This window comes from Tupaia chinensis, unplaced genomic scaffold, assembly GCF_000334495.1.
Source record: "Tupaia chinensis unplaced genomic scaffold, TupChi_1.0 Scaffold140218_1, whole genome shotgun sequence".
Classification (NCBI taxonomy): domain Eukaryota; kingdom Metazoa; phylum Chordata; class Mammalia; order Scandentia; family Tupaiidae; genus Tupaia; species Tupaia belangeri.
The window spans coordinates 60007-85959 of NW_006200097.1; the positions used below are offsets into that span (position 1 = coordinate 60007).

The 25953-nt window shown below is 38.4% G+C and overlaps 1 protein-coding gene across 6 annotated transcripts in view; it reads left to right on the plus strand.

Annotated features, from left to right (window-relative positions):
• The window catches only part of DEUP1 (deuterosome assembly protein 1), a 95987-nt gene that overhangs the window by 23897 nt on the left and 46137 nt on the right, over positions 1-25953 (plus strand). For 3 of the 6 annotated variants that reach the window (XM_006162549.3, XM_006162544.3, XM_006162545.3), the window contains exons 3-9: positions 4657-4828; positions 6201-6296; positions 10980-11114; positions 13111-13224; positions 14694-14936; positions 21752-21897; positions 25171-25276. In XM_006162549.3, the coding sequence (XP_006162611.1) occupies positions 4657-4828; positions 6201-6296; positions 10980-11114; positions 13111-13224; positions 14694-14936; positions 21752-21897; positions 25171-25276 (1012 nt within the window). The remainder of the gene's footprint in view (positions 1-4656; positions 4829-6200; positions 6297-10979; positions 11115-13110; positions 13225-14693; positions 14937-21751; positions 21898-25170; positions 25277-25953) is intronic. The other 3 variants (XM_006162546.3, XM_006162547.3, XM_006162548.3) reach the window with 3 other exon arrangements.

The window sequence follows — 25953 nt, forward strand, 5'->3', positions numbered from 1 at the left end:
GATCTGTATATCTTGCATTTCTATGTATATGTTTTATATATATATATATATATATATATAAAATAGGGAATGCTTAACATCTCTGTAGCTGACCTTACTTGGGAGGTGGAGGTATAGTGATAAATCCTCTAATTAAAAAAAGGATCCCAAATATAAGCTCAGAAATCACATCATTTAGGAAGATTTCTGGGATAGCCCACCTCCTCTGAGTCTTTTATGTGGCCCTACTCCTCCGCAGAGCCTGTATGAATGCATTCATCAGTCTTTTATCTGCCTGTCTGCCTTGCAAGTCTCTGTGCTCAGGCAATTGGTCTTGTGTCTCTATTTTCCTAGCACCTCACACAGTCTTAATGAATGTTTGCTGAAAGAACCGGTAATGACCCACATCGAAAGGCCAAAACTATCGAGCTCACATTTAATAAGGATAAATATAAAGGCTTGCCCTTGGACACTCTGGACAATGAAATACCTAAACAAGCACGAGAGAGTGAATAGGTGCCTTGCTCATAGCATGCATAAAAAAGAAATAAAGCTTTTAGACAAAACAAACTGACCTTGAAATGGTATGATATTACTACTTTACCCTCCCCTTCACCAATACAAATGCCAAACGATCTTCATATGGCTGAATAAGAGTATATGACACCTAAAACAAAGGATGGGTGAGTCCCTCTCTGAGCTGATTAAACCAGACCTGGTATCATGTTAAAATTCTGAATGCACATTTCAAGGGAGAAAGTGACAAACAAGAACTCATTCAACAGAGAGCTACCAAGACTATGAAATCTGAAAATATTACTGTAGTCATTCATATTGGGTTGTTGAAAAGTCTTGAGTATTTTTTCATGTTTTTCTATGCAAAAATGTGTCATGACTTTTCAGACAACCCAGTATTTTTCATTCATTTAATAAATGTGTATTAAGCATCTAGTATTTTCCAGGCAGTATACTGGGTACCAAGTATAGAGTGGTGGGGGGAAAAAAATCTAGGAGCAGTTGAAGGAAATAAAGATATTTGTAGAAATAAACGAAGATTTCCCAGATGAGAACAGCTGGAGGCTATTCATTCAGACATTACTATACCAAGAGAATCACCCATCATCACTAGAATTTAGCAGAAACTCGAAGGCATACCAGGAGTGGGAAAGCTTTGTAGTGAAATAAAGGGAAATGTTTCAGATCTGCTGTGATTGGTGGCTGATGGCAAGAGGAAGCTGGAGGCAGGCTAACCAGAGGCAGGGTGTCCTGTGTGATTGGTTGGCGAGCCTATCTGGCTTTTTCCATTTGGTCTGAGTTGGAAGTGAGGACAAAAATTAGGGAAGCTGGCAGTTAATGGCCAAGAGCTGACCATTCTGGGATGATTGCAGACTTTTTGGTTTATTCTCCTGGCTTAGTTGTTGCAGAAATTGTGGGTCAAAGTCTACTACCATATGGTCCAGTCATTAACCTTTTGCATATTCCATCTCTAATATTGAACAATGATAAAATTGGAGGCACACTGAAAACTGTTTTGTCCCGGGAACATCATGACATATTTTTGCATAGAAAAATACATCATGACTTTCCCAATGACCTAGCATTTGGAACATTGATGACTATATTCAAGTACTTTAACTTCTAGTGTGTTGAAAAGATATTTGTTCTGAATAGTCTGAATGGGTGAAATTAGGACTACAGTGTAGAAAAATTCTTCAATATAACAAAGAGCATTCTAAAACTCATTGATATCTTCAATGAAATGTTTAAAAAAATAAGAATAATAATAAAAAGGTTTTTTTAAAAACCTCATTGGTATCTTTTTTTTTTTTTTTGAGAGGTTTTCGCTATAGGGCGCATGCGCTCGCCAGACAGACAGAGACAGAGAGACAGAAAGCGAGAAATCACCCCCAAGAGGGGATGGTCACGCCGCAATCCCTCCTCCTCCATTCTCCTCTCAGGATCTTGGGCACGCACACACGCACCTGGCGTGAGTTTTAAGCCACCAGGTCCGGGACTCGAACCACAGTCCACTACATGGGAGTCCAGCGACATAGCCACTACGCTAACTGCTGGTTCCCAAAAAACCTCATTGGTATCTTAATGCAGTCTCAGACACTGGTTACTTGTTTTTGTGTGTGTGTTTTTTTAAGAGAGATTTCTGCTATAGGGCGCGTGCACTCACCAGACAGACAGAGAGACAGAAAGCAAGAAATCACCCCCCACGGGGGATGGCCACACCGCAATCCCATCTCCTCCGTTCTCCTCTCGGGATCTTGGGCACGCATACACACGTGCCCAGCGTGAGTTTTAAGCCACCGGGTCCGGGACTCGAACTGCGGTCGACTACGTGGGAGTCCAGTGACATAGCCATTATGCTAACTGCTGGTCCCAACACTGGTTACTTGTTAAGAGAAGAGTTCAGACATAAGCTGGGTGAGCTCTTTGCTAATATTGCAAAACAGATCACAAAGTTTGGCATGCATAAGAATTACCTAACATCTTTGTCATAGGTACAGAATCTTGGGCTCTGTCCTAGACTTGCTAAATCAGTGGCCTATGAAAGATGTTTCTCTTAAAAAATATTTGTGTGGGGCCGGCAAGTGGTGTGGTGGCTAAGGGTGCTGGACTCCCACATGGTCGACCATGGTTCGAGTCCTGGACCTGGCAGCTTGCTTTCTCACTTTCCCTCTCTCTCTTTCTCACTCTGTCCCTCTCTGATGAAATTAAAATAAATAAACAAATAAAGTTAAATAAAACAATTCTTTATAAAAGAAAGAAAGAAATATTTGTGGAGGAAATGCAAACACTGGACAAGGAATTGAACTAGATGACTTGTTAAGAGTCCTTCTACCAATATGACCATTCTCATATTCTAACTTATGCATAGCATAGTCATAACCATGAAATAAACCATTGTTTTCTTTCACTTAACAATATTGATCGAGCAGATCACGTTATGCCCATAATCTACTGTAGGCTTACATTTCAAGTCTGTTAGCATGGTGCATTCCTACAAGCCAAGTATATACAATGAACAGAACTCATGTATTCATTCTTCGAAGATTTATTAAGCATCTATTATGCCCTGGAGCATTGTGCTTGGCTCTAGTGAGAAGGTGGTGAAGAAGATGGATATAGTCCTTTTTCCTCCGGAGTATACACCAGCAGAAACAAATAGACAAATTGTATTTACAGTTAAGGGCAATACATGTTGTTATAAAAAAGAGAAAATGCCATGAACACATCAGGCCAGGTTCTAATCTTTTTCCTTACATCATAACTCCAATTAAAATTCAGTTATTTACAGAGGAATTAGTATGCTTCTGTTCCTCAGATGTGTTTGGAGTTCTTAATAAAAACTGAGAGCCCTGGGAAGCCTAGAAGACTTAAAAATGGCACATCCCTCATAAGGTTGCCTAAGTATTTTAGAAAGTTGTTCTGGAAATTCTGAAATTCTTTGCTTTATATACCTATTGCTAACACCACTGCAATGGGAATATGTTGTACCATAATTTTCATACGAGTTCTTATTTAAAATACCATTTCTTTGCCTTGCAGTAAACAGGAAGTCACGTAAAATGGGAAGCAGCTGTCTACAATCTAGTTCTGGCCCTTCCACTAATTAGCTGTATAGCCTTGGACCTCTCTGGGCCACAGTTTTTTCAAAATGCTAAGTGATTCTTAATTAGCCTTAAAATTCTGATTTGATGAAGCTGAATGGAGGCAATGTTGTCATTTTGCACCCGCCTCTCCCTCCTGCCCTCCTCCAAGCCGCACAATATAGTAGAAGCCTCCTCACCGTCATTCGAGTGGATACTGAAGTGACTTACTTTCCTCCTCTGGACACGCGAGTGTTCCTTAGGCTTACATCTGAGCTTTCAACATCTACCCGCTTATCCAGTCTGAACAAATGGACTTATTCTAGCTCCTTGGGGGTTGCTTCCACTTCTTTGAAGGAGAACCCTGTACTGGGAACATCAGCAATCTGCTTTTCACAAACTTTCAGTTGTCTCCAAGGGACTTGTTTCAAATTCAGTAGACCCCCCTAGACTGGAGAGGTTGCCACCTGGAAAACTATTAGTATTCCCATTGTCCGAAGATTCTCTGACCATACCTGCCTGATCAAATCTCTTCCAGGCTCTAGCCAGATGATGCCATATCCCCCTCCCTAAGGAGAAGCTCTAGAGCCCAGGTCGTACTCTCAAATCTGGAGCTCCTTAGCCCATGCTTGCTCTCCTGTCCTTGACAGGCGTGACTGATGACCCCAAGTGCCTCCATCAAACCTCCTTCGGTTATGATAGACACAGGTACATTCATATTTACATATAAGAACACTGATTCTTAAACTTCCTTACTACTTTTTATACTTAACATTTTCCCTAGAATTAGCTCATTTTAAAAAAGGATGTTATTTTTAAAACTTAAATACATATATATATATTTATACATACACACGTACACACACACACACACTATTAGCCCTGGAATTAGCATTTACTTTCATTTTAAAAACTAACTTAAAAAAAAAAAACTAACCTCTAGCTTTGAAACTTCTTCCTATTTAAATAATCGAACAATTTGAGGGAATAATGATCAAGTCATACAGAGCAATATAGTAATTCTTCTTACCCTCACATTTGACTCTTTAAATGTATTTTGCCTTTCTACAACTGCCAGAGCTTCTCCTTGTGAGGCTGAGCTTCAGGAATTAATGGAACAAATTGACATCATGGTAAGCAACAAAAAATTGGATTGGGAAAGAAAGATGCGTGCTTTGGAGACACGATTAGACCTTCGAGATCAAGAGCTGGCAAATGCACAAACCTGTTTGGATCAGAAAGGGCAAGAGGTACTGAGTATATATGTCAGTAAATTAGTGAATTACTATTCATCAGGCTTATAAAGAGTATTTATTTTATCAGAATATATTTTTTGTTAGCGATACTTTCAATTTGGCACCTGCAACGGTGTTATTGCTTGAAATTCTGTTGGCAGGTAGTGTGGTACATCTATCCTATCAAATCAATGACAATCGGTGTGTAAATCGATAGAAACTGGCTGATGAGGACAGACATAGGTTCAGTGCCATCATAAAAGTGAACAAACATTTAATATATATGCGACACAAATACCACTTGCAAGCAAAGCTATAAATGCTTTTGTTGCTATAGAAACAAAGAAGTAATGATCAAAACTGTGTCTTTGGACAAGGCAGAGTTCAGGAGTATTCGACTCTTCTAACCTGCTAGAAAAATATTTCCTGAATGAAGTGAGGTGTCAAGATCTGTCTGTAGCATAGAGGACAAAAGAGTTGGGTGAAAGTTCGTGGGTACCTGGGGCACCCACTTAAGAGTTCTCCTAGCCCCCACTGGGCTTCTCACACTGAGCTGGGGATCATGGGGGAACTGCGCAGGCTTTCAGGCCTGAAGAAGAGTACAGGAGAGCCACAGGCGTCATCTACCATGTGAACGTTTGTGTCTGTGAATTTTTCTTCCGGGAGGGGCAAAGAGAAATGTTTACTAGTCACATACTAAGCCATCATAAATTAACTTGTTCATCAGCCATTGTCTACTTTACTGTCTTCTCAGGAACTTAGTTTGGCAGAGTTAGCTATGTGATTGTTTGGCAGCGTTAACTTAATGTTTGGTAACTAGTTTCCCTTCACAGTAGAGACTAGTCATGTCAGTATCTGTGATGAAAACACCTGTGTAAAGATACGCCGCGCCTGATTTTTTAGCACACAGATTCTGTAAGCCAAATACTTAGACCCAGTCTTCAACTTTTCTTCCTAACGTGTGTTTATAAAAATGTAACAATTATCCCACTGGACCACTAAAATAGAGCTCCTCTTGAAAGCAGTGAAGCAAAACAAAACACTGAATTATGTCAATAGCAGTTTTGCCCGAGTAATGGTAACATTGCCTCTCAAAAAGATAATGCCAAGTAAATTCTAAATCTTTATTTAAAATGTGATGGTGCTAAGGACATTTTGTTAAACAGCCATACTGAACTGTCCTAATGTGTACCTAGAGGAACAGTGCTAGCAATGTTTGGGTTTTGTGAATTTAATTATTAATAGTTATTTTAAGAACTGCAGTACCCATATTTGTTCTTGGGTTGGCACCGTCACTTTATTTGAGTTACGTTTCCCTTTTCACAATTTGATTTTTTTTTTAGTCAAAACTTGGAAAAGGCAAGATTAAATTTTATTCTTAATGCAGGTGGGGCTGCTTCGACAGAAATTGGACAGTCTGGAAAAATGTAATTTAGCAATGACTCAAAATTATGAAGGACAACTACAAACCCTGAAAGCTCAAGTAAGAAAACTTATTAAAATTTAGTATCATACAATTTGATATGTTTCTCACCTATAATTGTGTTAACTTTATTACAACTAATTGTTTTCATACAAGCAGGACTCTTATATTTTAATGACATGTTTGGCTCTGTCAGTCATCATTTTATATGTACTGATTTCACCTTTTTACTAAATTATCAGCTCGGTATATATCCTATATCCATTTAACTGTTAGCATAGCACTAGACAAATAGCTTTCTGTTTCTCAAAACTTACTGATTAATTACATGATGATAATTAGTCATGTGAGTAACAAAAAAAAACCCTCACAATTATCTTTTGTGATTATTACCTAATAGAGATGTCCTTTATTCTAATGGCAGTTTAAGATATGGAACTTTGCTATTATTAAATAGATAACTGAAAGAATAAAAGTGTTCTTTACCACCTTGTTACTGGTAGGGCTGTTTAATAAATGATAGTGCTTTTGCATATGTGATGAGAGGGATACAGATTTCTTTCATATTTATTTCTGTATCTTCTCACTGTGCTGACAAGCAAAATGCTTGTCTCCCTTACCACAGAGAGCCCACAGGGCAGTAATCATTTGAGCATCTCAGATCTAATAGTTGTGATATAGCCATAAGATACACTTGCTTAACCTACTATATGAACCAATGGGAACTATGGTTTGATTATAAATTTTATTTTACAACCAACTTTTTTTTGGAGTACAAAGATTTCATATATAGTAATCTTGTTAAAGAAGCCCAAAGTCAATAATATTTCTTTAGTACCTTTTCCTTAAGTAGCTTTTCTGGGAGCATATTCAGTCATAAAGATTGGGACATGAAGCATTTAATGCCACTTAACAGGTATGATCTTTTCTATATAGACATTTTGCCTGCAATTTATTTTGCCATCATTAGGTGGTAGCTTGAATTATGAAATAACATATGATTTTTCCTACTTGATATTCCAAGTATGTAGTACTTCCAACCTTACTTTAAAAAAATATATATGTAAGTTAGGATTGTCCCCTCTTCCCCCATTTTTCCCTCCTACACCCCAACTGAGTGAACAGTGCCTGCCCACACTGAAAGTGGGTCTTCCTCTCTCAGTCTACTGGCAGACATCAGTCTTGTCTGGAAACATTTGCAGACACACCCAGAAACAATGCCTTATAAGATATCCAGGCATCCCTCAATGTAGTCAATACCCCAGATTAATCATCACAGGGCTCAAAAGTAAAATAGAAATTACAGAAGAAAGAATTCATGAACTTGAACATAGTACACTAGAAAGTTCCAAATCTGAACAACTGAGAGGAAGACTGAAAGAAAATTCATCTCATAAACATGTAGCATTATAACAAAAGGTTTGAAATTTGTACCATGAGGCTTCCAGAAAAAAAGAGGCAAAGAGGGCAAGAGTTAAAAAAAGTATTCAAATAAATAATGCCTGAAAAGTTCTCAAATCTGACCAAAAATAAATGAAAGTAAAAAATAAAACTAGAGATTAAAAAAGCTGAGTGAAACTCAAACAGAATAAACCCAAAGAAATGTATGCCAAAACACAACACAGTCAGTTTTTGAAGACTAAGAGACAAAAGAAAAAATCCTGAAAGCAGCAAGAGAGAAATAATGCCTAAGCGAGGGGAAATCCAATTCAAATAATAGTAAATTTCTCGTCAGAAAACATGGAGGCCAAAACAAAGTAGTACAATGTATTTCAAGGACTGAGATAACAGTACCGCCAACCCAAAATTCTATGTTGAGCAAAAATATCCTTCAGTAATGAAGGGAAAATTGAAAATGACATTCTCAAATGAAAGAAAACTTTTGTTACCAGTAGACCTACCCTAAAAGAATAACCAAAGGAAATTCTCTTTATGGAAATGAGATGACAAAGAAGGAATCCTTAGATGTGAGGAAAGAAGAGAATATACTGGAATGAGGAAGAACATGGGTGAATGCAGTAGACTTTCTCCTCTCTAGTTTTCTAAATCATTTGATAGTAAAAAATTATAGCACTATCAATGTATATAAAGGGAATTCCTTTTTTTTTTTCTTAAAGAGGTTTTTGCCTTAGGGCACACTAGCTCACCAGAGAGAGAGAGAGACAGAGACAGTGAGAGGGAAAGTGAGAAATCACTCTTCAGGGCCTATGGCCACACCGCAATCCTTTCTCCTCCATTCTCTTCCTGGAATTTTGGGCATGCATGCACATGTACCCAGCATTATTTTCAAGCCACCAGGCCTGGGACTCAAACCACAATCGGTCATGTGGCAGTCTAGTGATATAACCATTACATCATCTGTTGCTCCCTTATCACAAGATTTTATAGTAGATGAATTATGTCTTCTTTCCTCTTTTATTTTTTGTAATTTCTTAATTACATTTAATTGTTGTGCATCTTTTAAAAAACTGTATGAGGATAAAAAGAAGTGGCTACTTTAATATTAAACAAAATAGACACAGTTGTTAATAGCTTTATTTGCAATAGTCCCAAAACTAGAAACAAGTGTTAAATAAACCGTGGTACATTCATACCATGGAATACTACTCAGGAATAAAAAGGAATGGACTGTTGATTCACACATGGATCACAAGGGCATTAAGATGAGTGGAAAACAAACAAACAAACAAACAAATCTAACCTCAAAAGATCAGGTACTGGGTCCAGCAGTTAGTGTAATGGCTATGTCGCTGAAATCTCATGTAGTCGACCGTGGTTCAAGTCCCAGACCCAGTGGCTTAAACTCAAACCAGGGGCGTGTGTGTGCATGCCCAAGATCCCCAGAGGAGAATGGAGGAGAAGGGATTGCGGCGTGGCCATCCCCCCTGGGGGGAGATTTCTCACTTTCTATCTCTTTGTCTCTCTCTTTCTTTCTAATGAGCACACACACCCTATAGCAAAAACCTCTCAAAAAAAAAAAAAAGCAGGTACTGTTTAATTCCATCCTATAACATTCTCAAAATGACAAAATTAAGAAGATGGACAACAAATTTGTGGCTTCCAGGGCGTAGGGGTGGAGGGATGAGGGGGATGCGTATAACTCTACTAAAGGGGTAGAACAAGGGAGATTTACAATTATAGAATAATTGTATATTTTGGTTGTCTTGTGATAATACAAATCTTCATGTCTAATAAAATGGCCTAGAACTGGGACCAGCAGTTGGCATAATGGCTATATCGCTGGACTCCCGTGTAGTTGACCGTGTAGTTGAGTCCCAGACCTGGTGGCTTAAACTCACACTGGGCGCGTGTGCATGCATGCCCAAGATCCCAAGAGGAGAATGGAGGAGAAGGGATTACGGCGTGGCCATGCCCTGGGGGGTGATTTCTCGCTTTCAATCTCTCTCTCTCTGTTTTTCTGCCAAGCACATGTGCCCTATAGCAAAAACCTCTCAAAAAAAAAAAAATAGCATAGAACTTTACATATATATTGAACCAATTTAAATTTCCTGGGTTTGATATTGTACTGTAGTTCAACAGTATGTCCGTATTGGAGGAAACTATACAGAGGATCTGGAACCCCTCTGTAATCACTTTGCAACTTGCTACAATCCTGTAATTTCAACATAAAAAGTATAAACAAAAAAACACTTGAAAAGCAATGTATAGAAATTTCTCCACAGATGTTGGTACACTGTGCTGGGTTTTTTTTAATTAAAAAATATTTATTTATTTTATTTATTTTTATTATTACTATCACTATCATTTTTAATTTGCTGTAGGGTGTCTGCACTCACCAGAAAGAGAGGGAAAATGAGAAAGCAAGACACCAGGTCCAGGACTTGAACTGTTGGTGACCATGGGGGAGTCTAATGCCTCAACCAACCTGCTGGCTCCACCATGCTGCTTTTAATCTGTTATTCAAAGAAAGAAAAGAAATGGAAAATAATTCAAAGCCTGACTTACACAAAGTCTTATTAGTAAGAAAGGGATTAAATTAATTTCAAGGCCCACCCTCAATGACACAGGCAGTGAGGTGTTACTGCATGATACCACAGCCATACGGGAGGCCCTGGCTGGACTGCAGGTCGACCTGAAAATGCTGGGGGCGCCTAGGCACACATCTGTGGTCCCAAATGGCAGGTACTGGGGGAAGAAGGGAGTGGAGGATGGTAGCATGGCAAGACTGTTGAAGGTACCTGTCTCTTTTCCTCTCTTTCTCTCTCATAAAAAAAATAAATAAGCTTTAAAAAATCAGTTTTGATATTTAAATTGATTTAAATTTACATCAGCACGAATAAATGCTTTAGACTGCTTGCATCTTTTAAATGAGATATTCTTTTTTCTTGAATAAAGTACAAACTGATTATTTTATAGATAAAATTGTCAACACAAGATGGCACTAAATAAAAGTAAGAAAAGAAAAACACTTGGTTTTAAAAATTATGGGCTATGCTACATATGGTTAAAACAAAACTGAACAAAATATTTATCAAATGAATCATTGTTTAACTGTGTAGTTAATGAAGTCCCAAATTTACATGAAAGCTGAATCGTGTTCGGCTTTAATAATTCAGTTTTAATAACTGCTTCTATCTTCACTAATTGGAACATTTAAGCTTTACTGCACTTTCTAATCATGATTTTAATTTTCAAAGAGATGTACAGGAAAAGAAATACAGCTGAAATCAAATTAGGAATAACTGAGAATAGTAAAATGTTAGTATTGTCTATTATTTATAGTTTTCCAAACTGACAAATAATTTTGAAAAACTGAGATTACACCAGATGAAACAAAACAAAGTTCGACGAAAAGAATTACCACACCTCAAAGAAGAAACACCCTTTGAGCTGAGCAATCTGAACCAGAAACTAGAGGTGAGACCTGTTTGCTTAGTGGCTTCCTGGGCTGTCGTCACTATTGTGAGTTCTTGTCTCTTGTGAACACAACGGCGTGTCCTGTGGTAACACACACCATCACAAATCAACTTCTCATTGAACACATTTTCTTAGCGCACCTTCCCTTCAGGCACTTAGTGAATTAAAACATCACTTTGATTTATACACCTTTTATACATATCAGCATTTTGGGAGAGCCAAAAGAAAGTTCAAAGAAAACTGCAGCTGTTGAGTGAGATGGAAGGATACCCCTGGGGTCAGTTAAAGTGAATATCTAATACATCTTTTAATGGCCATTAACTATTAGATGCTTACATTCCCAATAAAGCTTCACAACAGCTTTCAGAACAGAATTTGAAGTTTCACACAGAGTTCACACGGAGCTTGTAAAGTCAGTCTCTAACCGCTGCCTGTATCACAGATGTGCTTATTCTGATCCTCTTAACTTTCCAGCCCTGGAAAATAACCAACCAGCCATTTTTCTTTCCTGTGCTCTTGAGAGTACTTGCTCCAATTCATGGCAGCAAATAGACTGTTCTGTAAATTCCTGTTATCTATCCTTAGCTGCACTCCCAGTGTTGCTCATTTATTATTAGGTTTTTAAAGCCTATTTATGTCTTGAGAGAAAGAGAAAGTCAGGGATCCCCAACAGAGTCTTCACACCGTGATCCACCCCCGCCTCGGCCAGGCCAGATCAGGAGCACAAACATGCACACACACCCAAAATCACAGTGCCAGTCTGGTGAGGTTCACGTGAGAGCCCTCCTCCTGGTTCAGAGGGCTGTCTGCTTGTATTATCACGTGCCAGGGATGGAGAAAGGGAGGGAAATCCAGTTCTCCTAATGTCTTCTTAGAAGGGCACTAGTCCCATTTCCCATTCATGAGCGCTCAACCCTCAAGACCTAACAACTTTTCAAAGGTCTCACCTCCTAATCCCATCACACTGGGATATGAATTTTGGTGGTGGGGATACACAAACATTAGGTCCATGGCAGCTAATAAGTCCAGGGCCAGCCAAGTGGCGTGCTGGTTAAGGTGGCTGGATCCCACATGGCTGAATGTACAGCTTGAGTCCTGAACCCAGCAGCTTGTAAAGCACACCAGGCACGTATGCACATGTACCCAAAATCATGAGAGGGAAATGGAGGAGAAGAGAATGCCACATGGCTGTCCCCTCTGGGGGATGATTTCTCATTTACTCTCTCTTTCTCTGTCTCTCTTTCTCTTTGTCTCTCTCTCTCTCCAGCAGGCAAATATACCCTATAGCAATAAATAAATAAATAATAAAATAAGTCCAAGTCTCACCTTCTAAAACAACATGGGAACAAGTTTGGCAGCTGAGTGTAAGAAATAGAAGAAAGGATAAACTTTTCATGCCAGGAAACAGAAAGTTGTTTGAAACTCCTTTATTAGTCATTGGCATTTCTTATCATTAAGACATTTATGTTTTTAATAAATAAAATGTTTAATTTTTAATATAAGAGTTGAATTATAGGGACCAGCAGAGACCATAATTGTTATGTCACTGACCTCCTACATAGTCGACCATGACTACAAGTCCCAGACTCAGTGACTTAAAATTCACACCAGGCACATGTGTGTGTGTGCACAAGACCCCGAGAGGAGAATGAAGGAGAAGGGACTGTGGTATGGCAATCCCCCATGGGGAGTGATTTCTCACTTTCTGTCTCTCTGTCTTTCTCTGTCTCTCTGGTGAACACACACGCCTTATAGCAAAAATCTCTCTCAAAAAAAAAAAAAGAGTTGAGTTATAAATTTCATCTTTTCCAAGTAAAACTTACAGATGTCTCATAAATCCCAAATGAGTGACTTGATACTTTTGTTTTCCTAATACATAAAGAATGGACTTTTTCTTTTTCTCAGAATAAAGATGTACAAATGAAAGAAGCCTTATTCATTGTGTCATAAAATGAATAATATTCTTTAATTTATGTTTGCCCCCACTTTTTAAAAGGAATTTAGAGTAAAGTCAAGAGAATGGGACAAGCAAGAGATACTATATCAGACCCATCTGGTTTCTTTAGATGCTCAACAAAAATTATTATCTGAGAAGTGTAATCAATTTCAGGTAAATTATCTAATACTATCCTCTAAATTAAAAGAAATTAGAGTCTGGGACCGGCAGGTGGCATGGTTGTTAAGGGCGCTGGACTTCCACATGGCTGACCATGCTTTGGCTGACCAAAGCAGCCTGCTTTCTCACTTTCTTTCTCTCTCTCTCTTATCTCTCTCTCTCTCTCTCTCTCTCTCTGTCCCTCTTTGGTCAAATTAAAAAATTAAACAAATAAAGCTAAAGCTAAATAAAATAATTATTTTTTTATTTTTAAAAAGAAATTAGAGTCTGAATAAAGTATTAGTATCTTTGCCATTCAGCATGGAATCTACTTACAGTAGAAATGCCAAATAAGAGGAATGACCAGAGTAGATGTCCAATGGTGGGTTCAGTCACAAGTGTGTGAAGTATCTGTAACGGTGGATTTGGTCTACATATCTCAAAGGGTGGGGCTGTCAACAATTCCATTGTCACTGTGTCAGTAAATGGCATATGTTTTTGCATAGCTCCGGGCAAGGCACTCAGAGTCTCATTGCTTGATTTGCTTTGCCTCTCTCTAAGTACTTATAAGGCTGAGCATCTTTTTTACATACATACATATATATAAAACACTATACATATATATAAAACACTATTTACATATATAACCATATACACGCATATATATACATATATAACTATATATGCACACACACACACACACACACATATAAAAGAGCGCATGTGCACTCTTCTCTGTCTCAGAGAAGAGGGGAAGAAAGAGAGAGAGAGAGAGAGAGTGAGAAAGCACCCCCCATGGGAGATGGTCACACTACAATCCCTTCTCCTCCATTTTTCCTTTCAGGATTTTGGATACGCATGTACACATGCCCAGAGTATTTTTCCAAGTGCCAGGTCTGAGCGCGGCACTCTGGCCATGTGGGATCTAACTGCCTTAATCAACATGTCACCGACTGGCCCCACTCAGCATCTTTTTAATATACATCTTGGCCTTTTTCATTCTCTCTTCTGTGAATTGCCTATTCATAAACTTTGTCCATTTTTCTTTCAGGTTGTCTCTTTCTTATTTATGTATATTCAGAATTTATTAACCTCTGTAATATTGTGTTGATAACTTTTTTCCTACTATCCAGCTGTTTCTACTTCATCTTCTTTATTTTTGAGAACAGAATAATGTTCAACTCTTGAATTAATCATATCTAGCTTCTGGATTTTCTTTCTTGCTGAATAACACTTTCTCACCTCTAGCTCCCACCCCTTCTCTACATCTTTCCTCCAAGGTTATACAAATAGATTTTCTCTTTATACCATTTGAAATGGAGTTTATATAATGAATGCAAGACTGAATTATAAAAAATCCATGCTTTATTATCTAGTAATATGTTTAAAGAATTTTTACTCATGCTTTCCTATCATTCTTGCACTTTACCTAATCGTAAGCAGAATATTCTTCATTTAATTTACACAATCTGTGTATTTGTCAGAAACAGGCGCAAAGTTACCAAACTCAACTAAATGGTAAAAAACAGTGCCCAGAAGACAGCAGCTCTGAAATGCCTCGTCTGATATGTGAACCAGATCCCAGTTGTGAAACCAACGAAAGAGATGAATTTATTATTGAAAAATTAAAATCAGCTGTGAGTGAAATCGCATTAAGCAGGAATAAGCTGCAAGATGAAAATGAGAAGCTTTTACAAGAACTGAAAATGTACCAAAGGCAGTGTCAGGTAAAGATGTATTTTTCATTTTCCAGCTAATACTGTCCGTGAGTTGTATAAATGGTGACTCAACAGGTATAGGGATAAGAAAGGTAGTTTTAGGGAGCAGAAGTTAGTGTAATGGCTATATCGCTGGACTCCCATGTGGTCGATCGCGTCCGGACCCGGTGGCTTGAACTCACGCCAGGCATGTGTGCGTGCGTGCCCAAGATCCCGAGAGGAGAACGGAAGAGAAGGGATTGTGGCGTGGCCATCCCCCACTGGGGGGTGATTTCTCGCTTTCTGTCTCTCTGTCTCTCTCTGTCTGTCTGGTGAGCACACATGCCCTATAGCAAAAACCTCTCCAAAAATAAAAAAGAATAAAGGTAGTTTTAATTTAGTTCATATTTCTCTTAGTGAGTAATTCTCACTGGGTAAGTAAATTTAGTAATCCCACAGCTCCTTCACTCTGCTGCAGCACACTTGCTTCTGCCCAGGCATAATAACAACGCATTACCAGGGCAGTGTAACAGCAGTCACTCACAGGTCTCCATGCCTAAAAGCCATGGCCCTTTGCCCACACACGACTCTGTCCCCACTATTTTCTCTGACTCTATGTCTTTGTTTTATATTTTTAACCTAGGACACTTGTGCTTGCCAGAGGAAGACAGAGAGACAGAGGGAAAGTGAGAAATTACCCCCCAGGGGGATGGCCACACCACAATCCCTTCTCCATTCTTCCCTCAGGATATTTGGGCATGCATGCACAAGCGCCTGGTGTGTTTTTAAAGCTACCAGGTTTGGGACATGAATTGCAGTTGGCCCTGTGGGATCTAGTGCCTTAGACACCATGCTACCTGGTGGCCCAGAACCTGTGCCTCTTTGACCCACAGGAAACCTGGGTGAGAGATCCAGGAAATCCTGAAGGATTCAACAGTCTAGTCATCTCAGTGATACGCCGGGGGAGTTACTCTGATTTATCACTGGTAACCTTACTGGGATCATTTACCAAGTGGTAGCCTAGAATTTATTTTTAGGTAACTTATATTGGCAGATGTGACTAATGGTTTTCCTAAGCATTATTTTTTTTTCTTAATCCAACCATCTTTTTATCTCTTGCAGTTATTAGGAATATAAGCATTATTTATACAGAAGTCATTAAAACTAGTCATTACAGATTTCCTTACTATGTATGTAATCCTTATTCACAAGTATCCAGTTATTTCAGACATTCTATGGTTTATCTTCCATTCTAGGTTTCATCTCCCATCTCAAAACATCAAGTCTCTTTCTACCACTTCTTCCAATAGCAACTGGCCCATCCCTTCACCCCATTCAGTTCCCTTCCAATATAAAATGCACTTTTTGAGGTCATTATCTGAGTAGATATCCCTTCCCTAAGATATTCCACTCCAAGATCTGCCATTTATACTCCCAAGATCATTTCTTAGTCTGGAGCCAACTCCTTATTCCCCCACCCTGCCATATACGGGATTATATATGGGACTAGATCTTAACTTCTTTTCTACCTGCATCTGCCATTCTCTTGTGCTCTTTCTTGGGAGAAGCTCCCAGCTTCTCCATTCTGTGACATCTTTTTAATGTTTATTTATTTATTCTGAGAGAAAGAGAGAGAGCATGCGACCTCAACAGGATCTTGACACTATAATTTACCCCTGGCCTCAGTTAGCACCCGATCAAGCCCGGTATCCTCAGGGAAGTCTCCAGGCACAAACCTGGAACCTTTCCATGTGTTTGCCCCACAGAGCATCATGCTTTATCACCATGCCATCACCTGGCCCCCTCAGTGGTATTTCTAAGAGACATACATCTCCTCCATCTCAAACTCCAGCTTTGTTTGAGGAGGAGTTGCTCCAACACAGGGTGGATGTTTCCCTATGTATGCATATATTAATGTAGTTAATAATTTATCAATGTTTCCAAATATACTCTTAACAAAATTAACCCAGCCTATTCATAGAAGTTGATATAATTGTGAAGTACTTTTACTGATACTTATACTAAAGAGTGCAAAACAATATTAATTGCCTGCTTATTAGGACTTTAACTCAGTAGCTCTTTACTAGAATGACTCTGTCTCCAAAGTCCTATTTGCTGACACATGGATACATTTATTATGTCACAGCAAGGAGAAGGTTTGCCACCAGCATCAAGTAGGGAGAGGCTGGAGAGGCTTCTAACATCATATGCTGCCCCAAACAACCTTCACGATAAAGAATTATCCCACCCATGGGACCAGCAGGTGGCATGATGGTTAGAGCACTGAACTCCCACATGACTGAGGTTTGAGTCCTGGACCTAGTGGCTTGTTTTCTCACTTTCATTTTTGTTCTCTCTCTTTGGTGAGTGCATGTACCCTAAATAAGTTACTTTTCTCCTATCCTTCTTTCTTTATATATTCTTTAACTCTATTTTGTGATGTTTTTGATAGTCAATGATACATTTTAATATGACTAGTATTTGTACTGATTCCTATCAGGAAATGAGCCAAAATTATATTTTTACAAATTTTTGATCACTTAAAAAATAATGTAGTTCCTAGGGACATTACTAAATTTAAACTAAGAACCTACATTTTAAATTTTATAGAAGAATTACATGTATTCAAAAACAAGCTAAATTATTCTGGAGCATGATTCAGACACACACACAAAAATCTGTTGTCAGCTCAGCATTCTGCTAAGTTGCTGAGCAGACAGCATAATGGTTACATTGCTGGATTCCCACATATCTGACTGCGGTTTGAGTCCCAGATTTTGCAGTTTAAAACTCATGCTGGGTGCATTTATATGTATGCCCAAATCCAGAGAGGAGAATGGAGGAGAAAGGATTGCAATGTGGCCATTCCCTCGGGGTGATTTCTTGCTTTCTATCTCTCTGACTTTCTTAAAAAAAAAAAAAAAACGAGAGAGAGAGATACTGTTACTTGGAGGTGGAGGTCACAGAGGAAGCCCAGGTTTGGGCTTCACAGCCAACCCAAACAGGCCAGGCAAAGGGCCCACACTCCTGTGGCCTTAGCTAGTTGGGTGGTAGGGCAAGAGGATCTCAACATGGTAAGACCCTATGAAAAAACTCTCTCTCCTACATAAACACATTTGTTAAAAAAAAATCCATTATAGTCATAGTAATATCATTTTGAAAAGCAGTTTGGTTCCAAAAAATTCAAGATGTCTAAAAGATAAGATTTCTACTTGTAGGAAAATACTGCACATATTTTTATCTACTTAGGAAAAATGCTGAAAATAATTATTTTATTTAACATTTTCTGTATTGTATTTCCAAATTTTACTCATGTTTCATTCTTTGGCTTTAGGATAAATACTAAATGAGATGCTATTTATATTTGGTAGTTAATTTGAAGATTTAAAATCACAATGCCTTCTCAAATCATTAGGCAGATTTCTAACTAAACAGATGGGCTTTAAATTTGTTTTACAAAATTTATATTTTACCAAATGGGAATAATTAGAGGTAAATAATACTGTAACCAGTACATGTATTTGGGGGGAAAAAAAGTCTCTCTTCTTTTTGCAAAACTGTTATATGACAGAGTGTTCCACATCTTGCACTTGAATACAAAAAGACAACCATTTCAATCTGAATTACTGTCATTATTGTATATAAAATTCTGTTTAGTTTACAACACACTTTAATGCCAGATGCATTTAAATTTTCACATAAATCACATCTTCTTGTCTTTTTACAATCTTGAAATGTGTCATTATACACATTAATTCCACTGCATACATTCACTTACTGTGCCAAATTACACTCCTTTTTTAAAATATATATATATTTCTTCCATGAGTGAGAGAGAAAGAGAGGGACAGAGAGAGAGAGAAAGAGACCACTCTCCCAATAGGGTGCTGATGCCACATTCCACTCCCAGCCTCAGGCAGCCCTGGGTCATGGGCGAGCGTTTGCCTGGCATTCTCAGGGAGGTCTCCAGACTTGTACTTTCCTATGTGGGGTGCCTTGCAGAGCATTGCATTTTACCGCTGTGCCATCATCTGGCCCCTACACTCACATTTTTAAAACATGAAGTATTTCCCATTGGCAATTAATGACAAATTTAAATTGTTCTGTACTTCCTAATGTCTATGCTGGAAAAGTTAACCTTTTTGTTTGCTTGTTAATGTGTCATTCAGATACTAGAGTAATACTGTTCAATGCAAATATAATGCAACCACAAATATATTTAAATTTCTCTCTCTCTCTCTTTTTTTTTTTTTTGTAGAGGTTTTTGCTATATGGCGCGTGCCCTCACCAGAGAGAGAGAGAGAGAGAGAAAGTGAGAAATCACCCCCTAGGGGGGATGGCCACGCCGCAATCCCTTCTCCTCCATTCTCCTCTTGGGATCTTGGGCACGCACGCACACGCACCCGGCATGAGTTTAAGCCACCGGGTTCGGGACTCGAACTATGATCTACTACGTTACAACGACATAGCCATTATGCTAACTGCTGGTCCCTATATTTAAATTTTTCTAGCAGTCACATTAAAAGAAGTAAAATGTGTGAACTTAATGTATAATAATAATAAATTTTTTGTTCAATCCAACATATATCCAAAATATTATGATATAATAGATATATTAAAAATTATTGAGATATTTTATATTTTTTTCATTCTAAGTCTTCAAAATCTGATGTATATTTTACATTTACAGTATATCTCTATTTAGATGCTAAGCATTCATTGGAATTAATGAATGGATCTGTATTTAGATTTCATAAAATTTTGCAGTTAAAAACAGATTTTTAGGGCTCAGCCACTGCAGTGCATGTTGCTAACACACTGTACACTGTAGGCTGAGACCACAGGGAAGGTCCAGGGGTGATTCCTGGTCCAACCAAAGGCCAGTCATAGTGATGTGCACCTGTAATCTCAATGATTCAGGGCACCTGAGGCAAGACAATCACAAGTTCAAAACTGGCCAGGGCAACATGGTGATACCCTTTCAGAAAGAGTCAAGTGTATTGGTGTGTGCTGCAGCCCCAGCTGGAAGACTCAGGCAAGAGGATTGCAACATGGTGAGACCTTGTCTTGAAAAAAGAAGACAACAAACTTGCAAGTGTTCCAATAACTGAATCAAGTCCTAAGAAATTATTTTTCTGAATATTTGCATCCACATTGACAAATAATGATTTGCCTTTCATGCAAAAGCATACCAGTTTCAAAACTACATCTCATTAAATAAATTCACTGATTGTGTCAACTCAGTATTATTAACATTGAATTCACAGTCAAAAAGCAATTCTAAATTTATCAATATCAACAATGCCTTCGAGTTCTTCTTGTATTTTTACAGCCAATTTGCATAATGCTGTCAATTATAATTAAAGTATTTTGCATAATCTTTCAAGTGTCAAATCATTATTATTGATTTGTATTATGAAAAGGTTTATTTTACCATATGTTTTCTTTTTTTTTTTGGAGAGGTTTTTGCTACAGGGCATGTGCGCTCACCAGAAGGACAGAAAGAGAAAGAGACAGAAAGTGAGAAATCAGCCCTGGGGGTGGGGGTGGGGGGATGGCCACGCTGCAATCCCTTCTCCTCCATTCTCCCCTCGGGATCTTGGGCACGCATGCACACGCGCCCAGCGTGCATTTAAGCCACTGGGTCTGGGACTCCAACAGCAGTCGACTACATGGGAGTCCAGCGACGTAGCCATTATGCCAACTGCTGGTCCCATTTTATCATATATTTTCAGACTTCTGTAGCTAAGTGACAAATAAGCTTTGTTTCCCCTCAGTAATGTCACCAAATACTACTCATTGGTATGACTTTATGATAACTGTAAAAATACAGACTGTACTATTATATTTTACAGTTTTGGTTAATGCTGGCCCATGGTGACACTGCAGTTAATTGGCTTGCAATTAGTGTGCCCACTTGCATACCCCACTTCCGCAGGTGAAGGCAGGCCCACTTTTCTACATGCAGCTTCCTGACTGATGGCTTCCTGGCAGCAAATCTGCAAAGCAGAGAACCAAAATAGCGCCTCTGCTGTTGAGCAAAGTAATGGGTAATATTCACATCGAGACCACAAGGTTGCTGGTATTTTTAGTTTCTGACTAAGGTACATCTACCACTGAGCAGGAGTGGAATCATGGTTTATAATTCACTTTGCTGGCCAACTGTGCGATTAGATTATTCTTGCTTATTATTATTATTTTTTGGAGAGGTTTTTGGTATAGGGCACATGCGCTCGCCAGACAGACAGAGACAGAGAGACAGAAAGTGAGAAATCACCCCCCAGGGGGGATGGCCACACCGCAATCCCTTCTCCTCCATTCTCCTGTCGGGATCTTGGGCACGCACGCACACGTGCCCAGCGTGAGTTTTAAGCCACCGGGTCCAGGACGCAAACCGCAGTCGACTACGTGGGAGTCCAGTGACATAGCCATTACACTAACTGTTGGTCCCTTGCTTATTATTTTTTAAATGGGGAAATACTTGCATTAATTCAAATTTTGTGCATTGTACTTGATTTATACTTTTGTTTCATTGTTTTAAATGTACATATAATGTGACCATGATGTGACATGTGATGATTTCATCATTTGCCTTTATCACTAGACTGTAAGCTCACTCAGGAGAGGTTCTGTTTCTGCATCTCCAGAGCACACAATAAAAGCTGAGTGAATATTTGTTGAATAAACGAGTGAAGAAATAGAATTCTACAGCACAGAGCAAAGGACTAATTATCAGTTTGTTTTAAATTAGGCTGGTTTTTAGATGTTTCATATTTTTAAATGTACAACGAATACATCAGGATATCCCAAAGTAAGCATTGAAATATTTGGGTGTTTTCATTCAGGCCATGGAAGCAGGACTCTCAGAAGTGAAAAGTGAATTACAATCGCGGGATGATCTCTTGAGAATTATAGAAATGGAACGATTGCAGTTATACAGAGAATTATTAAAAGTGGGAGAGTGCCAAAATGCTCAAGAAAATAAAAAAAGGTATAGTCTTCATACTTAACAGTCTGAGAGAAACTGTTCAGAACATGACACTGGAAATAATTTAGAGCTGGCATCTAATTAGAGATGCTATTCATTTTAGTCTGTTTTGTTGCTAATAATAGAAATACCTAAGTCGATAGAAAGAGAGGTTTATTTAGTACATGGTCTTAGAAGTTCAAGGTCAAGGGGCCACATCTTGTAAGTGTCTTCTTTTTGTAGGGGACTCGCTGCAGCCTGGAGGCAGTTCAGGGCTCATATGTCAAGAGTCTGAGTAAATTCATGTGTGTCTGTGTCTGGAAAGCGAGAAATCACCCTCCAGGGGGGATGGCCATGCCACAATCCCTTCTCCTCCATTCTCCTCTCAGGATCTTGAGCACACACGCACATGTGCCCAACCTGAGTTTAAACCACTGGATCCGGGACTCGAACTGCAGTCGACTACATGGGAGTCCAGAGATATAGCCATTACGCCAACTGCTGATCCTGATTGCTATTCTTATTCTCATTAAAACTTAACTTCTTCTCGGCGCCAGCAGGTGGCACGATGGTTAAGGGTGCTGAACTCCCACATGGTCAACCGTGGTTCAAGTCCCAGACCTGGTAGCTTGCTTTCTTGCTTTCCATCTCTGTCTCTCTTTCTTCCCCTCTGACCTTGTCTGGTCAAATTAAATGAACTAACTAAATAAATAAAGCTAAAATAATTCTTTAACTAAAAAAAACAAAGGAACTTAAATTTTTCTCAAAATCAGAAAGCTAAGCTACCCCAATGATAAGATTTTTAAAAATAGGTTAATCAAATGATGAGGAGTATTTTATTAAAAGATGATTACATTGCTTTTAAGGCAAAAATTACTTCTTCAGTATTGTGAAACATAACGGCATTTCTTTGAGGTCAGCACTTAACAACAAATGGCAAATTAAGATCCCTAAAGATGACTCATTGTATGTGTCACTAAGGGTGGCAGAATGTCTATTAGCTAACCAGCGCTGTTGAGGGCTGTGTATATAAGTAATATATAGTCCCCACTGATCTTTAATACGTCTATGGGATATGTACTATGGGTCCTAGAGTGCTATTCCAGCGTGGTGAGCTGGGGTGAAATGTCTTCACACGAAGAAAAGAAGGTACAAAATACATGCCTGAAAACAAATAATGTCATAGAAGAGCACACCATTCCCCTCCCATCTAGCCCTGGCTTTGGAAAGACGAACATAGGTATTTTCTATGGTGCTCTTACAAAACCAATGCTGGACTCCAAACATTGCCGAGTTCTGTTCAACAGGATTTGATCTAAAACCTCGCCCTTATGCACATATTCGGCCAGTAGACTCTTTCATTCTGCCTGTCTGCCATCTTCTATTTAATTCGGTGTTTACTTTGGACTCCAAACTACAATACATCTTTCTCATTTTGAGTGTAACCCTCAGTTCTTTTAGTCTGAGATTTGATTAATTTAAAAAAAGGTGTGTATAGTAAATTTTTACAGTTTCCATTAGATGTTAGATGTTTCAGCCTTCATCTTTCCCACTGAAAGATTTGATCTGACAAATGCTGTTCTATCCTCTTTATTGTTTGGTTTATTTTACTTGGTCCCTGTTTCTTCTTCACAGGTGTGCTAAGGTGGAACGGTCCAGATTACCGAAAGTAGCTGCACAGATTTCAGAAGTAGTGTAGTCATGTTTTTATTCACTTTTTGAACCTTTCTCAATAATGCTAAGATTTTGTCAGCTTGTTCTTCTCTCCTTTTCTTTTCTTTCTTGCTTGCTTGCTTTCCTCTTCTTTGTTTAGTTGTTGGAGCCCGTGGGCTGATGTTCTGAGAGTTATTAGGAATAACTCACACACCATTTCCTTACTTGACACATGAGTCCCTTAGATATTACATTAGCATTTTCTATCAGCACGACTATCGTTTCTTCTTCACACTGGTTCATACTGGCATTTGACATCTGTCCCGTGCACTCACTGCACTTTACAAAAGGGCCATGAGCCTTTTCAGCATTCAGTTCAGCAGTGCACACCTTGAAATTGCTGAGGAAGAATTGAAAAATAGAAGAATTTCATTTTTCACTTCTTCCAAATCATAGCAAGTAAGAAAAATTTAAGACCAATCCTGAAATAATGCAGGAGAATATTGGGGAAAAGGAGAAAGGCTCACAGTATATTACTAGGTGGGAAACAAAAAGGGATTGAAAAATAATATATACAGTATGTTCTAATTGAATGGGAAATGGGTATTATATGCATATATGTGCAAGGAAAAAATAATATACACAAAAATGCTAATGATGGTTTTTCCTGGATGATAATATAACAGCAGTATATTATAATCTGACATAATCTGTTATTTATATTTTACATATTTATTTGATAATGGAAAAAAGCAGTCTAAACTACATACATGCACCTTTTGAAAGATACCTTATTTTCAATCTTTAATTATTTTTTCATCATTTCTCAGATTTTGGAGTGTCAATTGGTGTGGTTTAAGTTTTTGATGTATGGAATCTTTTCAGACATTTTTTGTTCATCTAAAATTGTACTCACAAATTGAGTATATTTCTCAAATAAAAGCATCCAATAAAAGCGTGTTGCTTTTCCCCACCTTATTATCTTCATTTTTGTGTTTTAATGACTTTCACTTTACCAAGTTGTCTCATATGAAAGTGAACATTACCTATTTATACCTATATTTCTCCACATTCTCTGTGGGAATTATTTTTTATGCTAGCTTCTGCCCTAGTATTAATATGTGGTGGCAATTTCATTTTATAATTGAGCAGCCAAAGAATAGATGTACTTGAGCTCTTTGGTTAGACTGTCAGACTTCATCATTTTTGATCACTTCTGTGGCACATTTGTTCCCCTTGGACTTCTCATGACACGGCTACTTTCTGCGATGCATTAGCAAGTTGAGTGTGTTTCCTTTTCTTTTTTAAAATGGATTCTCAGGATATTTTATTATAGGAAGCAGTATTTCATTCTTATCTAAAAATCTTATCTACATGTGATCCCAGTATTCTGCCAATTTTTAATGTATAATTGAAATTCCTTATTAATTGCTACCTTTTTTTTTTCATTACGATCACTTACACTCAGTTAAAGATGTAAATACTTCTGGGCTCTGAATGTCTTGTCATTTCTGTAACTAGAAATGTTTCGAACTAAGTAAAGATCTATCTCTGCAGTCTATAAAGGCTTAAATTAACAACATAATCGTGACAATTTACCAAGTTAAACTTAATTTTTGCTTGTACTTTATTTTTAATTTGTAGACTTGAATCATCTTATTCACCTTCTATTAAAGAAACAGAATGGAAAAGGAAAGAAATGTTTTCAGTGGTGCCAGGTCAACTAAATCATGAGAAAGAACTAAACAAGGTACAGAAAATAATAAGCTCCATTCTTACAGGTAGATTTAAAGTCTTTGCACACAAAGGAGTTAAAAAAAAAAAAGAAAGAAAGAAAGAAAGAAAAAACCTTCTTTCTCAGTCCTTTTTACCTACCAAACTGCTAATTCTGACTGTTCTGTGTGGTACCATAAAACACATAAGCCTTGCATTCTTACTTTGCTACTGGGACATGGCCCACAGAACACAGAGGGCCTGTGGCTCCAGGAGAGGTGACCCCTAGCAAGAAGACTGGGAGCGCAGACTGGTGCTCGTAAGCTCAGGATCCTCATTTCTAGGTTGGGCATAGCTAGTACCTACCTCATAGGTTGTGATGAGGATTAGATGAGCAAATGAGAGCTGCCACTTCAGTAGAACTGACCACGTGCCACAACTGTTCCCAGCACTTAGCAGTCCTGATTCATGTATTCCTCACAGCCGTCTTAGAGAGCAGTCTTGATATCATCTCGTCTTTACATTTGTGGAAACTAAGGCACAGACATGACAACTACACACTGTCAGAGGAGGCCGGCAGGTGGCATGGTGGATAAAGGTTCTGGATTCCCACATGACTGACCGTGGTTTGATCCTGCATGTGGCGGTTTGCTTTCCTGTCTCTCTCTCTCTCTCTGTCTCTTAACTGGTCAAAATTAAAAAAAAAAAAAAAAA